The sequence below is a fragment of the Chelonia mydas genome, chromosome 1, assembly GCF_015237465.2.
Source record: "Chelonia mydas isolate rCheMyd1 chromosome 1, rCheMyd1.pri.v2, whole genome shotgun sequence".
NCBI lineage: Eukaryota > Metazoa > Chordata > Testudines > Cheloniidae > Chelonia > Chelonia mydas.
In genome coordinates this window covers 32827816-32852315 of record NC_057849.1, presented here as the reverse complement: position 1 = coordinate 32852315, position 24500 = coordinate 32827816, and the positions used below count along the sequence as shown (strand labels likewise).

At 39.1% G+C, this 24500-nt stretch overlaps 1 protein-coding gene across 3 annotated transcripts in view; it reads right to left on the bottom strand.

The window, feature by feature from the left end:
* Positions 1-4087: 4087 nt before the first annotated feature.
* Positions 4088-24500, bottom strand: part of CEP126 (centrosomal protein 126) — a 55714-nt gene continuing 35301 nt past the window's right edge. Inside the window, exons 6-12 of one of the 3 annotated variants that reach the window (XM_043529392.1) lie at positions 17843-20030; positions 14820-14978; positions 13498-13622; positions 11740-11827; positions 10994-11203; positions 8269-8333; positions 4088-4732 (exon numbers count right to left, since the gene is read on the bottom strand). In XM_043529392.1, the coding sequence (XP_043385327.1) occupies positions 4625-4732; positions 8269-8333; positions 10994-11203; positions 11740-11827; positions 13498-13622; positions 14820-14978; positions 17843-20030 (2943 nt within the window). In that variant the 3' untranslated portion in view covers positions 4088-4624. Of the gene's footprint in view, positions 4733-8268; positions 8334-10993; positions 11204-11739; positions 11828-13497; positions 13623-14819; positions 14990-17842; positions 20031-24500 lie in introns of those variants that run through there. The other 2 variants (XM_043529395.1, XR_006286005.1) reach the window with 2 other exon arrangements.

Genomic DNA, 24500 nt, shown 5'->3' with positions numbered 1-24500 from the left:
AATAATTCAGTATTAATGCAACTAAAATGTTATGACATAGACAGATGTTCTTTATAAATTGTCAGCTTATTGCTGTTTGTCATAGTACCTGCTTGAGTGCTGAGACTAAAGAAAAAAGCTAGAGCCATTGGGTATTTCCAACTCAGAGAAACTAATTTCAACTTCAAGAGAAGAAAAATTACTTTGAAAAGGAAATCTGCAGATTTGCAAGTTGCAGTGGGGGAGGTCTATGGTGGATATTAGGAAACACTATTTCACTAGGAGGGTGGTGAAGCACTGGAATGGGTTACCTAGGGAGGTGATGGAATCTCCATCCTGAGAGGTTTTTAAGGCCCGGCTTGACAACGCCCTGGCTGGGATGATTTAGTTGGGGATCGGTCCTGCTTTGAGTAGGGAGGTGGACTAGATGACCTCCTGAGGTCTCTTCCAACGCTGATATTCTATGATTCTATAGCTTATTCTGCTCATTGTCAGCTTTATTTTGTGCTCTAGCTCCCATAGTTGGATTGCCTGTGACCCATCAGTCTTGCATTCAATAAAATAAGTGTATTCGAGTATAGAAGTACTTTCATTACATGGGGCCAGGACATATGCTTTATTTAGAACACGTGAAAGTCATTCTTTATTAAATACAGTGAAAACAGTGGTATACAGTTGGACATATCTGGAGCCACCTCTGTGGTTGTTCTAAAGCATCCAGATCAGAATCTTTGAAAATCAGGCTCACGATGTGTAGGCTTAAGGAAGAAAATGCTTTACAACAAACAGACGTGTTCTTTGTATTGAGGCTTACACTTGAGCCACACTAACTTGCTTTTCTTATATTTTCTTGTCAACTTAACTTTTTGTCAAAGCAAAGAAGTGGGTGAGGTTTATATTTGGGAGCAGCAAAGAACTGGGCAGGGTAAAGAGTTTTTGACAGAAATCCAACCTGCCCAAACATGAAGATCTTCATTTCTGAAGCAAACCTGTTTGGCAAATGTTTGGTTTTAATGTAATCTATACTTTGTCCACTCTATAAGAAAACTAAATAAAGTTTTTCAGCCTTTGATTTCCTTGAAGTGAGAAGGAATATCTAGAACTGTCAGTCTCAACTCTGGCCAAGATTTTAAAAATTAGCTCTTAAGTAAGTGGCCTGCTTTTCAAAAGTGCTGAGCACCCACTGACTTTGTTTGTATTTGCGGGTGCTCAGTATGTCTGAAAATCAGGCCACTTATTCCGGCACCTAAATAAGAACTTTCAAGTAGGATTTTCAAGAGTGATTTAGGAGGGCAAATCCTACTGATTTTCAATGGGACTTGTGCTCCTAAATCAGCTGGGCTCTTCTGAGAATTCCACTCCAGAAACCTTACTTTAGGCATCCACTTTTGCAAATCTCAGCCTTTATTTCTAGTTAAGGGGAGAGTGGATTGACTCAAGAGCTTTGCTTCCTTCCTAAACCAGTGGGGAAAATATTGCATAAGATGACATTCTAGCTCTCTGACTCCCAGGATCGTTTTTGAACCTCAGCCTCCAGTAGTTGAATTATTTGCTTTCCCTCTCAATCACTGAGGGGAAACTTTTCCCCAGAGTTTAAATATTAAATCTATTGAGGGAAACCTCACCATTCTGGAATGTTACAGTATCCTGCATGCAAACAGAAGGGTATGGGCTCAGCGTAGTTAGTGCAAACAAATTCTGACTTTCAAGTGCTGCTGCCTATATTCACTTGCCCTGAGTACAGTGTTTTGTTGGAGATTTTAGACATCTACTGTGAACAACAACAGCCTAATAAGAATGAAAACATCAGAATCTTTTGCCAAGTGGCTGCAACTTTGGGCTCCCTTTCTTGGCAGCAATGACAGGGAGGAAAAACACAGCCATCCCTAGGCATTGCAAACTTTTTTCCCTTTTGATGCCCAAATCTAGAGTATCCTAACATGTCCCAAATTTAATCCAGCCCATGTAAACCTAAGAGGTCCTATCAGATCTGTATTATTCCAAGGCCCACAGCCATTTCAAGGCCTAACTAGAGGCAAAGGGAAGTATTACCTCATTTCCCAGACAGTGTGGGTTTGGGAGAATCCTAATTTTACTCCTGCTGTGAGGAATATAATTTCTGCTGATAGGACCATCTGCCACAGAAGCAGCTAGCATTAATCTTAGCTGATGAGCCCCACAGGCAACCAGCTCTCAATCCATTCTAAGGTGTCCAGTTTGCAATGGAGCAGGAGGTAAAGGAGAAGGCCTGCTTTCACCTTGTCCTCCTTTTCCTTCTGTAAGATAATCCCAGTGCTTGTTAGAGGCACTGGGATTGATCGAAGGCAGACTTAACAAGGGAGGGCTGCCATTATATGGCAGGTGCCACAATGCCCCCTGAAGGGCTGTGGGCACCTTCCATACTCTCATCCTGCAAGGGGATGACTGTGATGGATGTTCTTGCTTCTGTTTTTCCTTATAAATGGAAACTTCTGTGAAACTTATATTTATCATACTATAGTTCATAGTGTTTGGAAACAAAAACAACAAAGGGAACAGATCATATCAGATAATCTTCCCATGCTTTAAAAACATTACAGGAGGGAGAACAAGAGAGCAACCTGTTAAGTAGACAAAACTGGTCAGACATTTCAGTTGAAAAAGTTTTCCACTGCAAAATGTTACTTTGACAAAACAAAAAATTTAACAGAATTTCTCACAAAAGAAAAAAAATCAAAACAAAAAATGTTCAGAATCATTTTGAAATTTCATTTCAAAACTTTTTTTTCATTTTTATGTTTTTATTTTTACATTATTTCATGCCTTAGTAGTAGTAGTAGTACATAAGGTGACATATGTTAGGTCATAACAAGAACAAGTCATTTTGTTCTAATAACTACTGTAGTCATGACATATGACAAAATAGTTGAAATTTTTAAAAATTTATTTTATATTATTTTACTTTTAAAATCATTAACAGTAGCAGCTACTTAGTACAAATCATATCTTACATCCTATTTTCTAGATCCTGTTTATGTTGTAATGAGCGCTTATCTTCCTTTCTTCTTCAAAGGATCAAACGGTTTCATTAGAACACAAACTAGAAAATAAAAGACAAAGTTTTGATTTAAATTTAATAGCAGGTGCCCTTAATGAATTAAAAATAAAATAGAATATTCTCAATTATTATGTCAATGACATCTTGTCATATTCTGACATGACCTGACAACGATGATGTGTCATGTTATGCACTACTACTATTACCATGTCATGCAATAATGTAAAAATAATAAATATAAAAATGAAAAAAATCAAAATGAATATTGTACTTCGAAACAATTTCAAAAATTTTAAATCAATTTTTTTTGAATTGTCACTTTTGTGGGAAATTCAAATAATATTTGTTTTCACGGAATGAAAAATGTAGGAATGTTGAAATTTCCCACGTAAGGGAAATTCTGAGTTTTAACCAGCTCTAATTGGGACGTATTGAATCAGTTATAGTGCACTATGGTAAATAAGGAAAGGTTGCAATGATGTAAGCTGGACAAACGCTACATACATGCTCTTCAGATTGTAGAGGGGCTTTTGGAACTGTACTAACAGAAACCATGACTCAATTATAACCAGTTAAAATTATAGTTTTCACTTTCAAATCTTCAATGGATAAACTTCAAGCTATAGTTAGTTTGCTACCTATAATGTTTTGATCAATTTAAAGCTACTGTTCTTAGAATGAGATAGGCCTGGAATAATTTTCCCTAGACATGCACATAAACTGTAGAACCCTGGGAGCCATAGTAGAAAACTGTCTCTATTATGTGAAACTGCTATTTTTCCTCTTTAGTTTGTGGCACATACTCTATCCATGTAATTGTGAACCACCTGTGTAAGCTCTGTGTAAACTCAAAAGCTTGTGTCCTTCACCAACAGAAGTTGGTCCAATAAAAGATATCCCTCACCCACCTTGTCTCTCTAATATCCTGGGTCCCAAATAGCTGCATCAGCACTGCACACAACAAAGGTAAGTGTAATACAGTCAAGGAAATTCAGAAGCTAGGAAGGTTCCAGCATTTTCGGTAAGAGCAGCTGGAAGAGAAACCAAGAGAAGCATGAAGCTGACAGCATGGTCAGTTTTAGGGCCATCAAACAGAATTGTTGACCGAGAGGCATAGACAAGTCTGTAGTAGACTGGAGTGGGGACACTGGATGAAGGATAAGAGATGCAACATTTACCTGGATTATTGATAATCAGATCATTTTCTACAACATACCTTTTACAAATGTAACAGAATTTATTAGCAAATCTGGAAAACCATGAAGATAGGAGATTAATTTATACATAATCTTAACCTGAGTATCAATATAATCTCTTTTCCATGTCATTTTAATTAAATATACAATAAATTTACAACCAGCAATAGACTCATTAAAATGTGAGGTATTTCCATTCTTTTAAAAATGCAATATTTTACAATAAAGTGCATAATAAAATGTCTTAAATGTAAACTAATCAACTGACATTCATTACTTATGTTACTGTTTACATCTTTACACTGTGGTTGATTTTATAGTGTGTAGTGTTTTGAATACAAGTATACATTATATAAAGAACATGAGGCTGTATTAAAATAAAATCCAGTGAAGCAGCCTTTGTTAGTCCATGTTAATATCGTCTCTGCAGTCGTGATAGAGTATCAGCTGACATACTCCGATACCTTTGCATGGCTAATGGAGGATCCACAGAAGGGGAGGATGCAGATTGCTGAATGTTCTATAACAAATTGAAGAATAAGGTTTTCTTTATGTGTAGCATACTGCGGGGGATACCCAGAGCTGTGAGTTACTGTGTTTTCCCTCTGCCTCAGCAAGAGTGAGTTTTGCTGGCTATTAGATTGTGTGTCAGCTGCCTGCTACACCAGTCTGTTTTCTTCCCAGCAAACTCCTCAATGTTCTCCCAACCCAAACCTCACCTAGCAGGTAGCAATCAGTGAACTTCAGCCCCCGAGCTCCTCAGAGATGTTTCTCTGCAATGTGCATTCCTTACACTGTACATTCACAGAAGATATTAAGTTTGCTGGTCTGTTACAGAGTCAATCACATCTTATTAATTTAACTGGGGTAAATATAACCCTTCAAACATAGCACTGAATTGGCTTATAGTAAACGTAAAACAAGTGTACTAACAAAAGAGCATGGATTAAGTGATACCAAATAAAAGAGATAAAGGTAGAGATAGTTACAAGCAAATAAAAGAGAAAACACATCTAAAAGTCTAAAACTTAATCTAGCAAGATACAGTCTTTGTTCAAGATGGTTTCTCTGACCCCCAGTCTCCTTTCCAGCCTTATACTGGCTGACCTGGTCAGGACCCATCACAGAGATTAAATCACTTAGTTTCTTTGTCTCCTTAAGGTGAAGGTTCAAGATGAAGTCTCTTTCTGGTCCTTATATCCCTAAAGAGGTTGTTTTTGTCTTAAAAGATAGGGAGGCCTCCTGGGGATTCAGTCTTCTGTCTCTCTGGATTGCAGGAACTATGTTAATTCTCTGTCTATCGAGTTCAAGATCAGGATAACACACTGGTTTAGCTTGATAGCTTTGTTTACTGCTAATATGCAAATTGAGGGAAACCCACATGCCTTTGTCTAGGACAGACCTGTTTATCACCTTCACCTAGGCTAGGCTCTCTGGTCTTAAACAGGTTCTAGTAACATCATACAGAGGGGATTCATAATTTCACATACAAGATGAACATGCATCTTATAAATAATATTAATGACCAATGTGTTGCTAGCATTCATGTGATACCTCACAAGGCATATTTTGTACAAATATTAATGCAGTAGTGTGTAAGGTGTGAATACAGGGGTGCCTAAGGTCACAATATGACAATTTATATTTTATGGTGTTTAACATAAAACCAAAGAAACATCAATTGACAATATCATGCGATCTTCTATTTTCAGCTACATAAAAAATTGTGTCCCTATATCTTGAATTGGAACTTGTGTCTGCAAGGTGCTGAGCCTTTCCTCTGAGGTAATGAATGGCCCCTTCTCTCACTGAAATCCATGGGAATTGAAAAAGACAGAACTCTTCCACAGACTTTGATAGAGCAGGAGTCAGAGTGTAAACTCTTTGAAACAGGGAATATGTCTTATTATAGAGTTTGTATACAAAATCACACTAGTATCCCTGGTAATAATCCCTCTGGTGCAGGAGAGGGGAATCTGACTTTTCAAATTCCACACATACTATCATGGCTAGAAGGAATGGAGGCAGTTGAAGTGTGCTGCCTTCTTTTACAGTCTTGCTTCTGGTATCATTGAATCAGTAGGGGTATGAGTGCTTCCACAGGCACTGCTTTCAGAGATTTCCACTGTTATGCTGTACAACTGGTGCAACTCCCACTAGTGAGAATGTATAGAGGCCTCTTGAAGAACGAGTAACTTCTTTCAGACCAAATTTTTCTTTACACTCATTACACATTTTGGGGGTAATAGAACTGTGTGAAATATACAGTCACCTGTCTATATTTTTTCTCAATATACATGTAGAGTAAAATAACAGAGAATACTGAATTACACAATATTTTTTGAACAGTAGTGATAATTTGAAGTGTAAAGTCTGTGCTTAAGGTACTCACTAGCCTATACAATCCTATATATACCTGAAACTGGTATTGTATTGGTTATATTATATTAAAGAAACAAAACTATAAAACAGGAAATAAAAATACTGAAAAAAGAAATATAATGCAGATTAGTTCATGTAGAACATGAATGTAGAATGTAGAACATGAAGTGATCTCTGCAGGTCATGAAAATATTTAATTATAGACTCAATTACCCTTCAGATCACAATACAGTACATCTTTTTTTCCTTCACATTATTAGGAAAAAATAACTAATTAAGGGCCTTATTTAGCTCAAATGAGCCTGCAAAGCCACTGTTCCTAGGAAACTTTGTAGGCTTTGTGGCAACTGCTCCAGATTCCAGAAGAGGAATGATACATTATATTCTCACCTAAAGTCAAGGCTGACAGGCCAGATACTCAGCTCGTGTAAATGGATACTTAACATAGCTCCATTGACTTCAAAGCCTGATATAAAATCCCAACAATACACTTAAAATTTAAGGCATACAGTCTCATTAATTTATTCTGTTAGGTGCTGAGGGTCTCAAATCCAGGCCTGCTAGGTTGCTGAGCAAAAACCACCTCTATGACACTGCACAGAAGGATCAGATGAACGAACTGCACCTAATGCCCAGCTAATGCCCCGCCTGCTAATTCACAGAGACATGTGACTAGCAGCAGAATACTGGACACCACTAGATACATAGGTGCTGATTTTTCTTTTTTCCAATGGATACCCCACACTAGCTCTGCCCCCAGGGCCCCACCCCCACTCCACCTCTTCCCGCCCCGCCCCTCCCCCCAAGACACCCTCCCCTGAGCGCCTCCCACCCACTGCTTGCTCCTTTTTGCCTCCTCCTGCCTTAAGGGCAGTGAGGGAGGGAGGGAGGGAGGGAGGTGGGCAGAGAGGAGCCAGTGGCAGGGCAGCCCTGCTCAACAGCTGATGGGCGGGACAGCCTTGCTCAAAAGCTAAGGGGAGGGGCAGCCCCACTCAACAGCTGAAGGGTGGGGCAGCCCCGCTGAAGAGCTGGTGGGAGCATAGGTTCAGCCACTGAACAACTGATTGGTGGCCAAGCCCAGAGCCACCAGAGCAGGAGCTCTGGCCAGCCCTGTGGGTGCTGAGCACTCCTATTTTTTCTCTGTGGGTGCTTGAGCCCCTGAGCACCGACAGAGTCTATGACTGGGTATAAAGTTTCCTGTACCTGTTCTACCTCTTGTCTGAGCAACTAGTTGCTAGGCCTGTTGCTGCCTAGACCCCCGAGACCAAGTCTCTGCTTCTTTGTTCGGCTCCTAATCCTTTTTCCTATCACCATGGCTTGTCCACGCTCCCACTACCAGGCCCTACTCCTTCTTCCTGGTTCCTGCTTCCTGGCACTGATGCCAACTGCTGACTCCATCTTTGATCCTGGGTGTGACTTCTGACTCTGATTCCAGCTTAATCCTTGGTGTGGCTCTGACCCTTGTCATGGCTTCTGACTCCGGCTTTGATCTTTGGTATGACTCCTCAGTGCAATGCCAACTCCACCTCTGGCTCTGACCACTAGGTCAGACAGCCCTGTTCCGAACACTATCCCACACAAATGGCACTCTGAAATTCTAGCAACTCAGTTAATCCTAAAACAAACCAAAGTCAATACTGTCTAAGTCAGAAAATAGTAAATCTGAATGCTTACCAAAGGAGAGATTATCTGTAAAACACTTGATGTGGATAGGTTTTTGGCAATGGTTTCTTGGACATCTAAAAATAGTACAAAGCTATGATGCAACAATTATATAAAACACCTGCTAGAACAAAAACATGAACAATAGTCAACAAGTCAGTACCAACCTTCCTAAAGACTGTGGAAAATACAACAATTTAACTGCAATTTAACAGTTATTTAAATTTAAAAAAGTTAACTATTTTTCTTTGGCCTGAGGAAGGTTGAAACATCTACTTTATTTGTATTTATAAAATTTGGAATTGTAAATTAACCATGTAGCACCTAAAAAGAAATCCAAATCTGAAAAAGAGAAGGCCAGTTCCTCAGAGATGGGATAACAAAAACCAAACCAAACCAAACAAACAAAAAATAACCCACTCAGAATGGGTTAGCCATTTACATGGCCATGTTGAAGGCACACTGTCTTGTAGTACAGTGCCAGATTTACGTTTTCTGTAAAACAAAACAATAAAGGAGCTGAGATGGTGAAGGTTTAACAAAACCCTGGCATCTCTGTCAAGAATGCTTTTTTGCCGGCTCTCAAATATAAAGGGAAGGGTAACAATCTTTATGCATGCGGTAACATAAAATCCCTCGTGGCCAGGTGTACTGAATCACTTTACTTGTAAGGGGGTTAAGAAGTTCAAATAACCTGGTTGGCACCTGACCAGAAGGACCAATAAGGAAAGAAGATACTTTCAAATCTGAGGGGGGAAGGTTTTGTTTGTGCTCTCTTTATTTGTTCCCTCTCCAGACAGAGAGAGAGACCAGGCAGGTAAAACATCTCCTGAAAACCTACCTGAAATGATTAATCTATTATTACAAAAATTGTAAGTAAGGCAAGGAAATGCGTTAGATTATCTTTTGTTTTAGCTTGTGAATTTTCCCTATGCTAAGAGGTGGTTTCATTCCTGTTTTGTAACTGGGAAGCAGAGTCGGAGGGGAATCCTCTGTGTTTTAAATCTTTTTATTTACCCTGTAAAGTTACCCTCCATCCTGATATAGCAGGTGTGAGTCTCTTACTTTTTTTTTTAGAAATAAAACTCTTCTTTTAAGAACCTGATTGATTTTCAGGGTCCTAAAAACCAAAGGGTTTGGTCTGTGCTCATATTGTAACCAATTAGTTAGTATATTATTCTCAAGCCTCCCCAGGGAAGGGGATGAAGGGGCTTGGGGGGATATTTTGGGGGAATAGGGACTCCAAGTGACCCTTTCCTGAATTTTTGGGTGAATCACTTGGTGGTGGCAGCAATACTGTCCAAGGACAAGAAAAGGAATTTGTGCCTTGGGGAATTTTTTAACCTAAGCTGGTAAAATATAAGCTTAGGAGGTCTTTCATGCGGGTCCCCACATCTGTACCCCAAAGTTCAGAGTGGGGAGGGAACCCTGACACCAGCTAAACCTGGCCAGAAAGTTGCCACCTTTTCTTTCAGATATGGACTTTGACACCTCCACACTGGATTACTGCAACACATTCTATATAGAATTACATCACTTGGAGCTAAGACCACTTGGAAATGTCAGCTGGTGATGGATGCTCATACCCATACTGCAAAGTGGCTGGATTCTGGCTGTAAATTTTCTTGGGATAATTCCTCTTGTGGAGATGAACTTCTTACTGAGATAAAGCTGGCAGAGTCGATTTCTGCACCAGCCACCCTCCCCTGCCTCTATTGTAGGGGTCCATCAGGGGAGGAAAAGGGCATACTATGGATGGTGTCGGGACCTGTCTGCTACTTTACCTACCACCAGTGTGGGTAGACTCAGAATTAGGGAGCCAGCTCTGATGGCCACCCCCCTTGTTGCACCTAGTGGAGCTTGGATAAAAGGGGAATCGAGCCCATGGTGTCTGATAAATTTGGAATCACAATGTGCAGTAGTTAATTGCACACTAGCAATGTTTTACTTTAGTTTTTGTAATTGTATGGTTTGCAGTCATTACTTTTACATTTCTTTCATTGTTCCCTTAATATTCCTTGTTGGACTTTTCTTTTTACTTTCTAGTTTTCTTAACTTTTTCTCCATTTTAATTATCTTCTGTCTGTTGCTTTGCTATCTTCTTTAGTTTCACTATCTCCTGTCCCTTTCCGATCTGCCTCTACGTGCGTGTGTCTCTCTCTTTTTCCTCTACAGTTCATAGAGTACCTTCTTTTCCATTTTTCTGTGTTTCTCATTTAATATCTCCTTCTGCCTAATCCAGAGGACATGATACCAAAACTACCTTTTAAAACAGAGAAGTCTGAACTGCTGTTTTTCTGGGATCAGTGACTCTGTGCTACAGCTAAGCAGATTCCCAGTGGGTGCAAGGTTCCTCTCCTCTGCTTCTGCCACTCCTATGGGAAAGGGGAAATCTGAAACCTTTTCAGAAGTTGTATTGATATGTCATTCAGGCTACCATCTCATGTGGGACCAGTGGGCATACACAAGTTTAACGGATTAAAAAAAAAATACAGGGACAAATCCAAAAATCTTACTTCGTTTTCACTCAGGCAAAACTCCCATTGTTTTAAATTAGTTTTGCCTGAGTAAGGGTTTTGTACTTACTGTTTGGTAAGTTTACTAAACAGCAAAATGCAACAGGACGGAGCAGATGCACCTATAGGTCTTTATTGCCACATATATGTCTATGTTTATATATGTCACTCAAACGATTATTTAAAATTTATACTATGTTAATACTATACATTGTACTTACTCTGCAACCTTTGATTGAGACGATCAAGTGATTGAAGAATCTTCTGTTCTTCTAGTGACAGTGCACTCATGCCTCGTCGCTGGGCTTTGGTAAGCACCATGGTTTGTCCAGGTGGTTGCACTGTTTCCATAGCAGCCAGGATTTCACCTTCTGTAACTGAGGTACCTGCTAGATTTTCTGCCAGCAAAAACTGGGCAGTGCTTTCTGAAACTAAAGATTTTACAGACCTGGTCACAGTCTGAACTTTTTCAAATTAGAATATTTTATAACATCTAGACCTGTTGCTCATTTTCATGGATATACTGCACACAAAAATCCACATTAAAACAATATTAATGTCACAAAGTCATGCATTCAAAAGTTAAGAAATGCCAGAATTAAGGTTGCCTAGGCTCTTAATATGGGGCAGAGGAAGAGAGCTGGTGGAGGAGCCAGTCCTGCCAGCTTTACATCCAGCTAATAGTGACATACTGTGCCTGTACATGTAGCTGTTATACACTTAAATAAAATACAACACTAGAGGAATAGAGACTCTTTTTTTTTTCCATGATGCTCTTCTAAATCCACCACTCAGATATAAGTGATATTGTGCTGTGCTGTATTAACTTTTAGTGGAAAAATCTTTACTTCCAGCCAACAGACCATATTTTCTGATTCAGAATCACTGATGCTACAAGGCAACAGCTGATGTATAGTGCAACTATTTTATCTATAACAAAGAATGGAACTGAAATGAACTACTATACCTTCATCAGAATTAGGGATGCCACTCACAGTTTGCACTGGCTCAAATGCACATTGAAATGGACTTAGCTGGACAGTATGTACTGTATTCTGTAAAAATTGATCACTTTATCAGAATAATTTTTAAATATTATTTAAAATCTTAACATTTCTGGAACTTTTTAATGTTTTAGTTAAATAAGATAGTTTATGTTACTGAAGTTTACAGGCTGTGTGTTTTCAAGTTCAAAAGCTACTGTATTTTGAAAAATATGAGCAATTAATAAAGCTTTTTTAAAGCACACAAAAATGTCTATGTACATCTTTGTCTATATTGTGGTTGCTAAGCAACAGCCTGCACTGGAGAAGTGTGGAGAGGATCCACAGTAGCAAGAGACCTTAGAGGCATTCTGGTTGACTTTTGTTTTACACTTTTAGTAGATTTAACAGAAATTTCAGTAGGAACACTGAGGGTTCAAAAGTCCTTGACAGATACCCTTTTATATTCCTTCAAACTCTTCTCTATTTAAGGCTAAAGAAACACAGTCTTTGTAGTATCTCATATGTAAATTTTTCCATACCTCTAACCATCTTCACTGGATCTCTTTGATTTACGCTATTGCATTAATAGTTGCTGGCAATGATGGTAAAATTCACCATTGTGCAAAGGACCAGCACGAAACCTTAAATCCCACATAAGCCCTCAAAACAGGAGTTAAATAGGAATTAAGGGCTGAATTTCATTTTGAATGAATACGGTTGTGAAAAATTACTATGATTCAAAATATGTTCCCAGATATTCAACAAAAAGTGTTCATATGAAAGTTATTTACAAAGCTTCTTAGATGTTGTATTAGTGCTATATACAAATAAGAAATTCCTGTACTAACATAGTTTGGTATTTTTATAGTCTCTTTATTGTCATCATTAGCAATTTTAAAATCAAGATTAGATGTTTTTTCTAATTGATAGTACATACAGGAATTATTTCAGTGAAGCTCTATGACCTGTGTTTTGTAGGAGGTCAAACTAGATAATCACAACAGTCCCTTCTGGTCTTAGAATCTATTAATCTCTCCCGAATGTGCATTTTGTAAAATCCTCTAATGGCTGATTTTGTTTTTATTAAACACTAATTCATTTATTTTACAAATATTAAAAAATAAGGAGCCCAGTGACTATTAGACATTTTATTTAAAAGTTCTAATAAAAAAACTTTGAGCATTTTTATATGCCTATATTTGTAATGTATTTAGCTCTGAAATCAATGACAAGTAGGCTAATGCCAGTAACAGCATCCATGATATCAACCATATCAGATTACCTTAAACTACATCACATTCCAGTAAGATGTCACTACCACGTCAAGTTTTTACAGCTAAAGCAATATTTAATTCTGCTATGTATACTTTATATGTACAAAATGATGAAAACAAAACTTTTTGATGCAAAGGAAACATTTATATTTGGAATAAACAATGTTGATTAATGAATCTCATAACAGCTGTATGCCTTCTATAAAGATATTTGGTAACATTTGGTCTATGTATTTCTGGTGACTGGTTTATAGAAACAAAACCCCTAAAGAAAATAATACATTTATTGTTAGGGTAGATAAAGTATTTTACTGTGACAATCATTAAAAACTATTGAGAATGTGCAGAGAAACTGTTTTTATGTTTGCAGGAATGTTGGACAAGTATACAGCAGTAGGAGACTATTATTCTGTGATAACTTTTGACTGACATTTTCAGTTCAATGTTCCTGAAACTGATATTTACCTGTGCATGATGAGTGGGTCTCCTTCCTGCAGAGGTTATAATTTGTCTTCTCTGTTCTAAAAGAACTCTACGTTTATTTTCGCTATTGTCGGAAATTTGTTTTCGTCTTATAACAGGAACAGCACCTAAAATGAGAAACACAAAAAAGCAGCCAGTATGTAAAGGCATGCTAAATACAGAGGTGCAAAGATTATTGGCACTTTGATATTACAGTAGAACCTCAAAATTATGAAGACCTCGGGAATGGAGGTTGTTCGTAACTCTGAACAAAACATTATGGTTGTTCTTTCAAAAGTTTACAACTGAACATTGACTTAATACAGCTTTGAAACCACCATGCAGAAGAAAAATGCTGTGCCTCCCCCCCTCTTTTTTTTTTTTTTTTAAGTCTAACACAGTACCGTACTGTATTTGTTTTTGTCTCTGCTGCTGCCTGATTGCGTACTTCTGGTTCCAAATGAGGTGTGTGCTTAACTGGTCAGTTTGTAATTCTGTTGTTCATAACTCTGAGGTTCTACTGTATAGTGACTGATCCTCTATAAATATGTAAAGGCTGATGAAAATTGAATAGTTAGCTAACTTCTGAGTTACCTTTGTGATACAGCAATGTCTAATGACATGCCAAACAATAATTCCATTTTATAAGATAGGCAACATTTAGGAAACAGCCTTAGGACCTGACTATCCAGGGTAATCAGTGCTTCCTACTCAGGGCTGCATGGTCTCAGCTCCCATTTGATTCAATGCTAATTAAGAGAACTCAGCACATTGTAGGGGATGCTCACTAGTTCACAGAATTGAATTCACTTGACTAAGTTTCATCCCATGAGATTTTACTACCACTGCTGTACATATTAGAGCTCCTAGCTATATTTGTTTTTGCCTTGCTAATTTATGAATATTTGTATTCATTTTAATGTTTTTAAAACAAAACACACTGCAGCAATTTTCTTCCGATACATAAGCTTAAACTAGACACTATACTGCAAATTTAATTCAGTTTTCTTCTGTGTTTTAATACATTTTCAGAACTCAGCCTCTAACCTACACCTGCAGGAAACATACATCCACACACGGAATTTGCAGGTGCAAATCAGGAACTTGTATACCCAAACAGATATGATATGCTAATTTTGTGCTTACAGTTACTTGATGTGAAAATGGGGGTTCTGCGTGTGCAATTATATATGTGCTTGACCATTTTTTGGGTGTACAGTTTGGTAAGGTTTTGAAAATTTGCCCAAGAATGTCTTTTGGTGCTTTTAACAGCATTTTCTCTGTTGTTTTTACTACAGTGATATCTAACAAATAAGATCTCTTACCATTTGATGATGAAGAGAAAAATCCATTCATTCTAGATGATTTAAAACTGGTCAGAAGGTTGCCACCATCAACAGTAACATGGGATATATTAGCTTTAGTAGGTTGCAAATTAGTGCTACAGGAACTATTGTAATGAACATCGTAATGCTGGAAACCACCTGAAAGGAAACTGAATGTAATGAAGTTGTATTCATTATATACTGAGGAACATTAACAATTTTAAAATGCTGAATTATTAATCAAGTAATACATTTCTGAAAAACAGTCAGTTAGAAGTGAGCTTCTTGATCTGCACCAAGATTAGTTTCATTGGTAAGTAAGCCAAGATGTATTTAGATCTATGAAGTGACTACGGACTAAAGTTTTAGTGAGACTTACCTAACACAGTAACAGAATATGTTAGGACTTGATCCTTCAAGGTATTGAGGACTCTATCCCGATATAGCAAAGCACGTATGCAAGTGTTTAACTCTGAGCATGTGAGTTAGTCCCACTGACATCAGTGGTACCATTCCAGTGCTTACTGTTAAACATATGTTTAGTGCTTTGTTGGATAAGGGCTAGAGTGCTCAGCACTATGCAGGATCAAACCCTTCGGGAATACTATGCCTTGGTCAGTAAATACACCACTCGATGCTTGCAGCTCCATTTAAAACAAGACCCTCATAACTGATCATTTTGTTTACGGAAATTAACATTTTGTTCCCTAACTGCCCTCCCTATTTTGTTTTTCTTTAATATATAGTAGGTTGTATGTTGTGCCAAATAATATTTTTTGTTTTCTAAGCTGCTCACACACACTGCTGAACTTCAGGGTATTGTTGCAGCACTATATGTCACTGAAGAAGAACAGTGCAGGATTCGCTCTCTCTTGGAAAGAACTTTAGGACAAGGATTGTGTCTTCTCATATGCTTGTACAGTGCTGAGAACATTTTGGGCACTACTGTAATATAAATAATAAGTCACTAAAACCAAATTTGGGTATTTAATATAAATAATCTGACTTAAAGAATACAATAGACATAATGAATAGATACTGAAAGAATACCACCACTGATTTTCAAAGAAAAGGGAATGTCTCCATCTATCCCTCCAGTATACAGGTATGTATGAGGGAGGTGGGGCAGGGGAAGAGGTTTAAAATATTTGCATGTGACACTTAAAATCTGTCTCTAAAAGTTACACTGCTCAGTTGTATGAAGACACAAAAGGGTAGGGAAACAAACTCTCCCCTCTCTCTTCCTGCCTCTTTAACAAAAAATATATTCAAAGCACTCTGCTCTTCCCCAAAGAAATAGTTTTTGAGACACACAGTGTACTGTGACAAAGTTCCTCCTCTATCTTGGTGGGTCTTGCGCTTATTGGCGGATTTGCTCACCTTGGAGCTTCATGGCAGCTCTCAGTTTGGCTGTTTTCATGAGCCCACAGTCCAGGTCAACTCCTCCTGTGTTTGACCAGGAGTTGGGAGGTTTGGGGGGAACCCGGGCCCACCCTCTACTCTGGGTTCCAGCCCAGGGCCCTGTGGAATGCAGCTGTCTAGAGTGCCTCCTGGAACAGCTGTGTGACAGCTACAACTCCCTGGGCTACTTCCCCATGGCCTCCTCCCAACACCTTCTTTATCCTCACCATAGGACCTTCCTCCTGGTGTCTGATAATGCTTGTACTCCTCAGTCCTCCAACAATATGTGTTCTCACTGTCAGCTCCTTACACCCGCACCACAAACTGAAGTGAGCTCCTTTTTAAACCCAGGTGCCCTGATTAGCCTGCCTTAATTGAGTCTAGCAGCTTCTTGATTGGCTGCAGGTGTTCTAATCAGCCTGTCTGTCTTAATTGTCTCCAGAAGGTTCCTGATTGTTCTGGAACCCTTCCGGTTACCTTACCCAGGGAAAAGAGACCTACTTAACCTGGGGCTAATATATCTGCCTTCTATTACTCTCCTGTAGCCATCCAGTCCGATCCTGTCACAGTACGTACTGTAAATAAAGTGACAGGCCCAATTATAAGGGACATGGAAGCTCTTTATTTTAATAGAAGGGGGCTCTGCACCAGCCTGAGTGATCCTTAGGATGGTCACAACAGTATGGTAGGAGGCACAGAGTGGCTGCTGGTACATGAAGTGGAGTTGGTGGAGTCATGGACTCTGCCTCTAGAAGAGATTGCAAGGATGGAAAACCACACAGCAGCTCAGCTGGGGACAGTGTGGGGACACAGGATTCCATTACTGCTCCAAGGCACAGAACTTGGCTAGAGTACAAAGGGGTTACTTGGAAAGCATTTGTAAATATAAATTAATCAGTCTGAAACATGCTTTCAAAGTTAATTAGCAGGAAGATATGATTTATTCTTTTAAATTTTCTTGTGTATCTTTTGCTTTGTCTTGCCCATAGTTATTTCTACAGTAATGTTCCCAGAAAACGTTTTTGTAAAGCATGTAAAGCTTCTATAAATTCACTCTGACACAAATATTTGCCAGCACAGTGACATATGGCTGTTAGAAATTTCTTCCACTTTCTTTAGTCTATTAACATGGGCAACTTTCTTTGAAACATTCCCTGTGTTAGCGACACTTAGAGTCTTCACAATACCAAATATTTACAGAGCAGTCACTTTAAAAACATGGCAGATTTATGGCTCTTTCATGAGATCCTGTCAAAAAACATTTTCCCAGATGACAGAGTCCTGCCAGCTGATAGTGGCTGGCAGGTGGTAAGCTATAGTTTACCATGTAAAACTCACTCATTTTACTGTTAACTTGTTCTCTGCCTTCCTCCTCCCACTTATATTTGTTTCATCCACCTGTCTTTGGGGAAAGGATTTTCTTTTTATTTAATGCTTGTAATGTACCCAAGAAAATGGGGCCACCATCTCTGACTGGGGCCTCTAGGAGATAATAGATAATGACAAAAGTAGAAACTCTTCAAACTCTTGTGTGAAAGGTGAAAACAGTATTTGTAACTGAATGCAAGAGCCTGTTATCATTTTAAAACTCCCTATTTTGAAAAAACAAGAATGGTTCTTACCAGCAGCATAATCCTTTTGAGCTAGGGCACTATTCACACCCTGCCACAAAAGATTTATTTCTTCATCAGTTGGTGTACGATCAAGGCGTAGTCCATTTTCTGCACATACAGGTTTCCTTTTGGTACCAGTTATCAAGCTGTCTTGCTGGGCAATTGTCTGAATATTATTTACAGTATAATTTGTCTTTTCCAAAGGCTCACTTGGAGATACATTGTAGGAAGGTGGGGTTGCCAATGTCACGGTGACCAAGTCAGAACTGCAAGTAATACTCTTATTATTTTCTATAGTGGTTCTATTTAAAACCTGATCTGCTGGCAAAAGGTGTCTTGCATTTACATAGTTACCATTTGTAGTGTTGGATTGAAGTTTGGAAGAATTTACTGGTTGACACATAGTGTCTGCTACATTTTGATCAGTCCTGTTGCCTGGTACAGGTTTAGGTGGTGGATGAGGTACAATGATTTTACCCTGAGCTTTTATAACCTTATGAACTTCGCTAGCAGACTGTGGTCGGATTATAGTGCCCTTTCTATTCTTAGATGTAAAACCTGACTGGGTTTTGGCAGATCTTGGTCTTCTGATTATCTTTGTCTTACCTTTATGCAGATTACCTTTCTGAATTTTAGAGTCACCACTATATGCAGGGGGTTTACTTTCATCACCCTTTGATGCCATCCAAGCTTGTTTAGCAAAGTGGTAACCTGTAGACACAAAAGAACGCAGAGGCATACAGTCTCTTTCTGAGCCTCCAGCAGCAACAATTTTTGTGGATATCGAGGGATAATCCTGGTGATTTTCTGTGCAGATAGAATTTGTGGTGCAAGCGGGAATACTTCTTAAATTATTGTTAGCAGCATTCAGTTTACTTTGAACATAAGATGGCTGCAACTGTGCCTGAGATACTCCTGTGGTGTTCTTTTCTGAACACTCTTCATCATCTTCTACTACTATTTTGTCAATTTCATCAAACCATCTGAGTTTCTTATTAGTCTTTTGATTTTCTGCATTTTTCTCTTTTATTTTTGCCAATTCTAAACTGTCTCTGATAGAAGATGCAGTTTGATTCCCAAAGCAGATCCTTCGGTTCATAACCACTGCTTTGAAACAATAATTTTCATATTTAGATTCTTTCTTTAAAATGCTTTTGGGCAATTTCACTCCCTTTCGCTCATGCATGTTATTTCTCAGGTATCTGCGATGTTCAGACAAGTCACAATTAAACTTTGCATTAGACAAAGGTGACATGGCTTCAGCCACATTTCCCTTTTCTTCTTTTTTGTCCTCTTCTTGATCAGCGTTGCACAAAATGGAAGCATTAGATGTGTCTTGAAATAAAGATGATCCCTGATTAATACTATTAAAATTTTTAATGTTTTCATCTTTTGTTTCTGACAAATTGTTTAGATCATCAGTACATGGCACTGTGTTTGTATTTTTGCCCTTTTGTAAAGGATTAGCTGAGAAGGTACTGTTGTGAACACCAGTTGAATTCCATTGTTTTGGAGGTAAGATTACAGGTGTTGTCATAGGCTGATTTGAGGTTTGTACTGATGAGGTCGTTCTTCTCTGTTGGGTCTGTTCAGAACTCTGCTCCTGTACAGAATCTGGAACTCGTTCTCTTGGAGTAGGATCAGAGGTGGCCCAGGCTTTGCTGGATTTGAACACAGGGCTATCAGTGGCTAATGAACTCTCTCTACTAACCATTCCAGAAGATGGAACTTTCAACATATTGTTTTTTTCCTCTTTCCTATTTTGCATAAAAGTATACGGACTGTTTACAAAGGTTATTTGATTATCGGAAGTACATATCTCTGTTCTTTTTTCTGTTGCACTAGGAACAAATGATTTCTGTTTTGGATTGTGTACATTTTCAGCAGGAATTAGAACATTTTGTTTAGCGAAAGTGTCATGACAAGGAGTGTTTGGCTGGCTATTTTGGCTATTTAAATTTATCAGCCAATTATTTACATGTTGATTTTTAGAAAAAGTTAGTTCAGGTGGATCAAGGAAGCTCTTATTTGTAGACTGTGATTTTTGTGAATTGTAGAGTATAGAGTCGTCCCACTGTGTAGTCAAAGATGTTTCACTAGGTGTTGTATAATTTTCATTTTGTTCTCCTGCCTCAAGGCTGTCCAGGCTTGACGGGCTGTCATAATTTGTTATTTGGTTGACTTCTTGGTGAAAATTCTGAAACACAGAAGTAAAACAGGACTGCTTACATTCATAATATGCTATTGTACTGATTAGTACTGTTTTGTTCTTTTATATTAATTAAAGCTTAGGTTAAAATCAGATAAATACTACTACACTTTCGGTAGAGTAACGGAAGTTATTTTCATTCTTATGTTCACAGCATCATCAATTGAGATCATTTATTTTATTTATTACAAAAGAAAAGAATGAATTTTTGAGATCACATTCTAAGGAAACAGATGTATAATACAAGGATTTTATTTCTGTGTTCTTATATCAGTTCTTCAAGAGCAGAATTAAAAAATATATTGGTGTAGTCATGGATCTATTGCCACTGCCTAATCCTCAAAACTTCCCTGGGTGCTAAGACACAAGGAGCATCCTGGAGATCTGGGCTTTATGGCATTCAAGGGACAATACGCATAGGTTTCCTAAATCCTGTTGCCATCCATGCAGTGAAATCACAATAGTTCTGCTGTGGTAAGGGACATCTACATCTGTGGGGTTGTGGGGCTTTAAAATTTTTAGTCTCTTGCACTGAACTGCTCTCATTTTGTTGACCCACAAATTACATTACTTTCCAGCAAGATGGTTACTATCAGGACTAAGCAGTGAAATGCCAACAATTAGGCATTTTTATTTTTAAAGATATTTTATAGTCAATAGATGGTGAGAATTGCAGCTCCCATGTGAACTTTCAAACTGGTCCACTTAATAAAACAGATGCATGTTATTTTAAATATTCAAGCCCTGATTCTCCACCATGTCCATGCACTATGCTGCCCCTGACAACTTTCACCTGGTACAGGGTTCCCCTACATGAAGGGAATGCTATACTTGCTATCTTCATGTAGTGGGCAGGAGAATCCAATAATCATTTTTTTCACAGTTTGCAATGAAATTCACCTTAAAAGTTTATTGCTAATACCAAATATCTGACGGTAAAACCCTCATCACTTCTAATCCTCTGTAATTTTACAATCTCTGCAGAGGTAGATAATTGGGTTGTGAATCAGGAACCATAACAGAAAAAAGCATAGCTTCTAACTTTTAGTATACTGTACTATATTTATGAGGAAATTGTTACTTAAGCTACCTTTCCATCCCTTTTCCACTTCCGGAACAGCACAAAGAAGATGGAGTGAGGCCATGGCTATAACTCAGACTGGAATTTGTGCATAATATTGGAATAAATATCCTTATCCTTATGCAAAGTGTCATGAGATCTTTTCTCAATTCTAGTGGTTACAACTCAACCACCTATGATCTTATACAACGTTCATCACAAGAGTATCTTAACACAACACATTTTAAAAGAAATACATAGCATCTCGATTTCTTTCTTTTTATCTCTCAGGAGGAAGGAAATTACATCACATCCAAAAGCATACAGTAGTGCAGTGCCGTTCACCTCCCCAAAACACCTTAGTGAGACACTAACACAGTAATATCTCAGAGGAAGGAGTGGCACCTACTGAATCATCAAAGTCATCTCTTTCAATACGTAGGTGTTCGGTGGATGTCTTTCATTCCAGTACTGCCCCAGCCTGGACATACATAATTTATGATATCTAATAGTATCATTACACAAGGCAGTATGTCTGAAACTGTACACAAACAATGAAAGAAAAATGGCATTTCAATTATTTTCCTATTTTCTCTCCACTTCTTTTTGTTATAGTTGTAATGCCCTGCCTCAACACTGTAGACTAGACAACTGATTTCAGAATCTAACGTGAATTAAATTTAGGGTTGCCAACTTCCTAATTGCAGAAAACCGAACACTCTTCCCCCGTCCTCCTGCCCCTTCCCTGAGGCCCCGCCCCCCACTCACTCCATCCCTCCTTTCTCTGTCGCTTGCTCTCCCCCACCCTCACTCACTCGCTTATTTTCACTGGGCTGGGGCAGGGGGTTGAGGTGTGGGAGGGGGTGAGGGTTCCAGGTTGGGGTGCGGGCTCTGAGGTGGGGCCAGGCATGAGAGGTTTGGGGTGTAGAAGAGGGCTCCAGGTTGGGGGGTGGGACTGAGTGGTTGAGAGTGTGGAAGAGGGCTCTGGGCTGAGGCAGGAGATTGGGGTGTGGGAGGGAGTATGGGCTCTGGGCTGGAGGTGCGGGCTCCAGGATGGGGTCAGAAATGAGGGGCTCAGTGTGTGGGAGGGGGTGCAGGCTCCAGGAGAGAGTTTGGGTTTGGGAGGGGCGATCAGGGCTTGATCGGGGGATTGCGGTGTGGAAGGGGGTGAGGGGTGCAGACTCTGGGTGGCTCTTACCTCAGGTGGCTACCGAGAAGCAGCAATATGTCCCTCCAGCTCCTAGGGGGAGGGGCAACGAGGGGGCTCTGTGCGCTGTCCCCGCCCGCAGGCGCTGTCCCCACAGCTCCCATTGACTGCAGTTCCCAACCAATGGGAGCTGCAGAGCCAGCGCTTGGGGTTGGGGCAGCACGCGGAGCCCCCATAGCCGTCCCTCTGCCTAGAAGCCAGAGGGATATGCCGGCCGCTTCTGGGAGCGGGGCGGGGAGCCTGCCAGCTCTGCTGCTCCAGCAGCACAGCCAACCGAACTTTTAACGGCTTGGTCAGAGGTGCTGACCAGAGCCACCAGGGTCCATTTTCGACCGGGTGTTTCAGTCGAAAACCGGATACCTGGCAACCCTAATTACATTCTGGTGAAAAGAATAGTAGGCGATACATTAAGAATAATAGTGCAAGCACTATTTTTTTTTTTTTTGGCTTGTAACTTTAAAGGGAAACATTTGCAAATTGGAAGAAACAGGACTAACTGTGGTAAGAAATTATATCTCCTTTAACAGTTATGTTGAAAGAGCTGAATTTCTGAAGGCTTATTAAAGAAACCACACACAAAAAAATCTGTTAATAAATAAGTACATCTTTCCCCAGCAGAATGCTATTTATTTTAATATTGTTATTGTTAAACTACAATATTGCATATTTTAAAGTTGTTCAACGATTTTCAATTGCAAAATAAAAATTTTGAGACCCCTTTTGAAACAAAAGTATCTTGAAAGACTTTTTATGGTTGAATTAAATCTTATCTTGCACTCAATTTTCAGATGCAGGCTTATATTATAGTTATTATCTGAGATAAAGAAACCAAATACAAGAACAAAGAACCAAGTGTAGGCAAAGATCCCTTTAGGGAACATTTTCAAACTAAAACTATGCAAGCTGGTGTCTTTCTAGTAAAATAGAATATATAGTTACTTATTAACCTTTCCTTTTAGCCAAATTATATTTTAACCTCTTTTTGAGCTTTGCAGCTGAAGAAAGAAGGGAAAAAAATTCCTTTCTAAATTTTCTACATAAGACCACACCTTGGGATTAGCTGTAGTGTTTCCAGCTACTAAAAATGTACAAGAAATCAAGGACCTCATTCTTATTCTCATTTATACCCGGTCTCCACCTAAAGATAAGTAAAGGTGTATTTCTAAACTTATTTAGTTAAACGGAGGCAGAACTTTGAGTGGACTCTACTATATCAGAAAAGGAGTACTTGTGGCACCTTAGAGACTAACAAATTTATTTGAGCATAAGCTTTCGTGAGCTACAGCTCACTTCATTGGATGTATTCAGTGGAAAATACAGTGGGGAGATTTATATACATAGAGAACATGAACCCAATGGGTGTTACCATACACACTGTAATGAAAGTGATCACTTAAGGTGAGCTATTACCAGCAGGAGGGGGGGCATGGACTTTTTGTAGTGATAATCAAGGTGGGCCATTTCCAGCAGTTGACAAGAACGTCTGAGGAACAGTGGGGGATTGGGGGGGGGGGAATAAACAAGGGGAAATAGTTTTACTTTGTGTAATGACAAAGTAAAACTATTTCCTCTTGTTTATTTCCCCCCACCCACTGTTCCTCAGATGTTCTTGTCAACTGCTGGAAACAGTGCCTCTGTTGCCCACCTAATGCACAGTAATTTAGTACTTAGTGGTTTCCTTCAGTCTTCTAGGTTTGTTAAATAGTTTTTAGTTTGGAATTAACTGAGTCACTTCCCTAATTTGCTGTTGCTGTGGTTAAGTTATCTGCAGGATGTAATAAGTCTTTTTTGTACCATCATGGTTTTTTTCTGCCCAAAACTAACTTAATGCATCTTTCAGAGTAACAGCCGTGTTAGTCTGTATTCGTAAAAAGAAAAGGAGTACTTGTGGCACCTTAGAGACTAACCAGTTTATTTGAGCATGAGCTTTCGTGAGCTACAGCTCACTTCATCGGATGCATAGCATATCGTGGAAACTGCAGAAGACATTATATACACACAGAGACCATGAAACAAAACTTCCTCCCACCCCACTCCCCCGCTGGCAACAGCTTATCTAAAGTGATCATCAAGTAGAGCCATTTCCAGCACAAATCCAGGTTTTCTCACCCTTCCCCCCCCCCACACACATACAAACTCACTCTCCTGCTGGCAACTGTTGCCAGCAGGAGAGTGAGTTTGTATGTGTGTG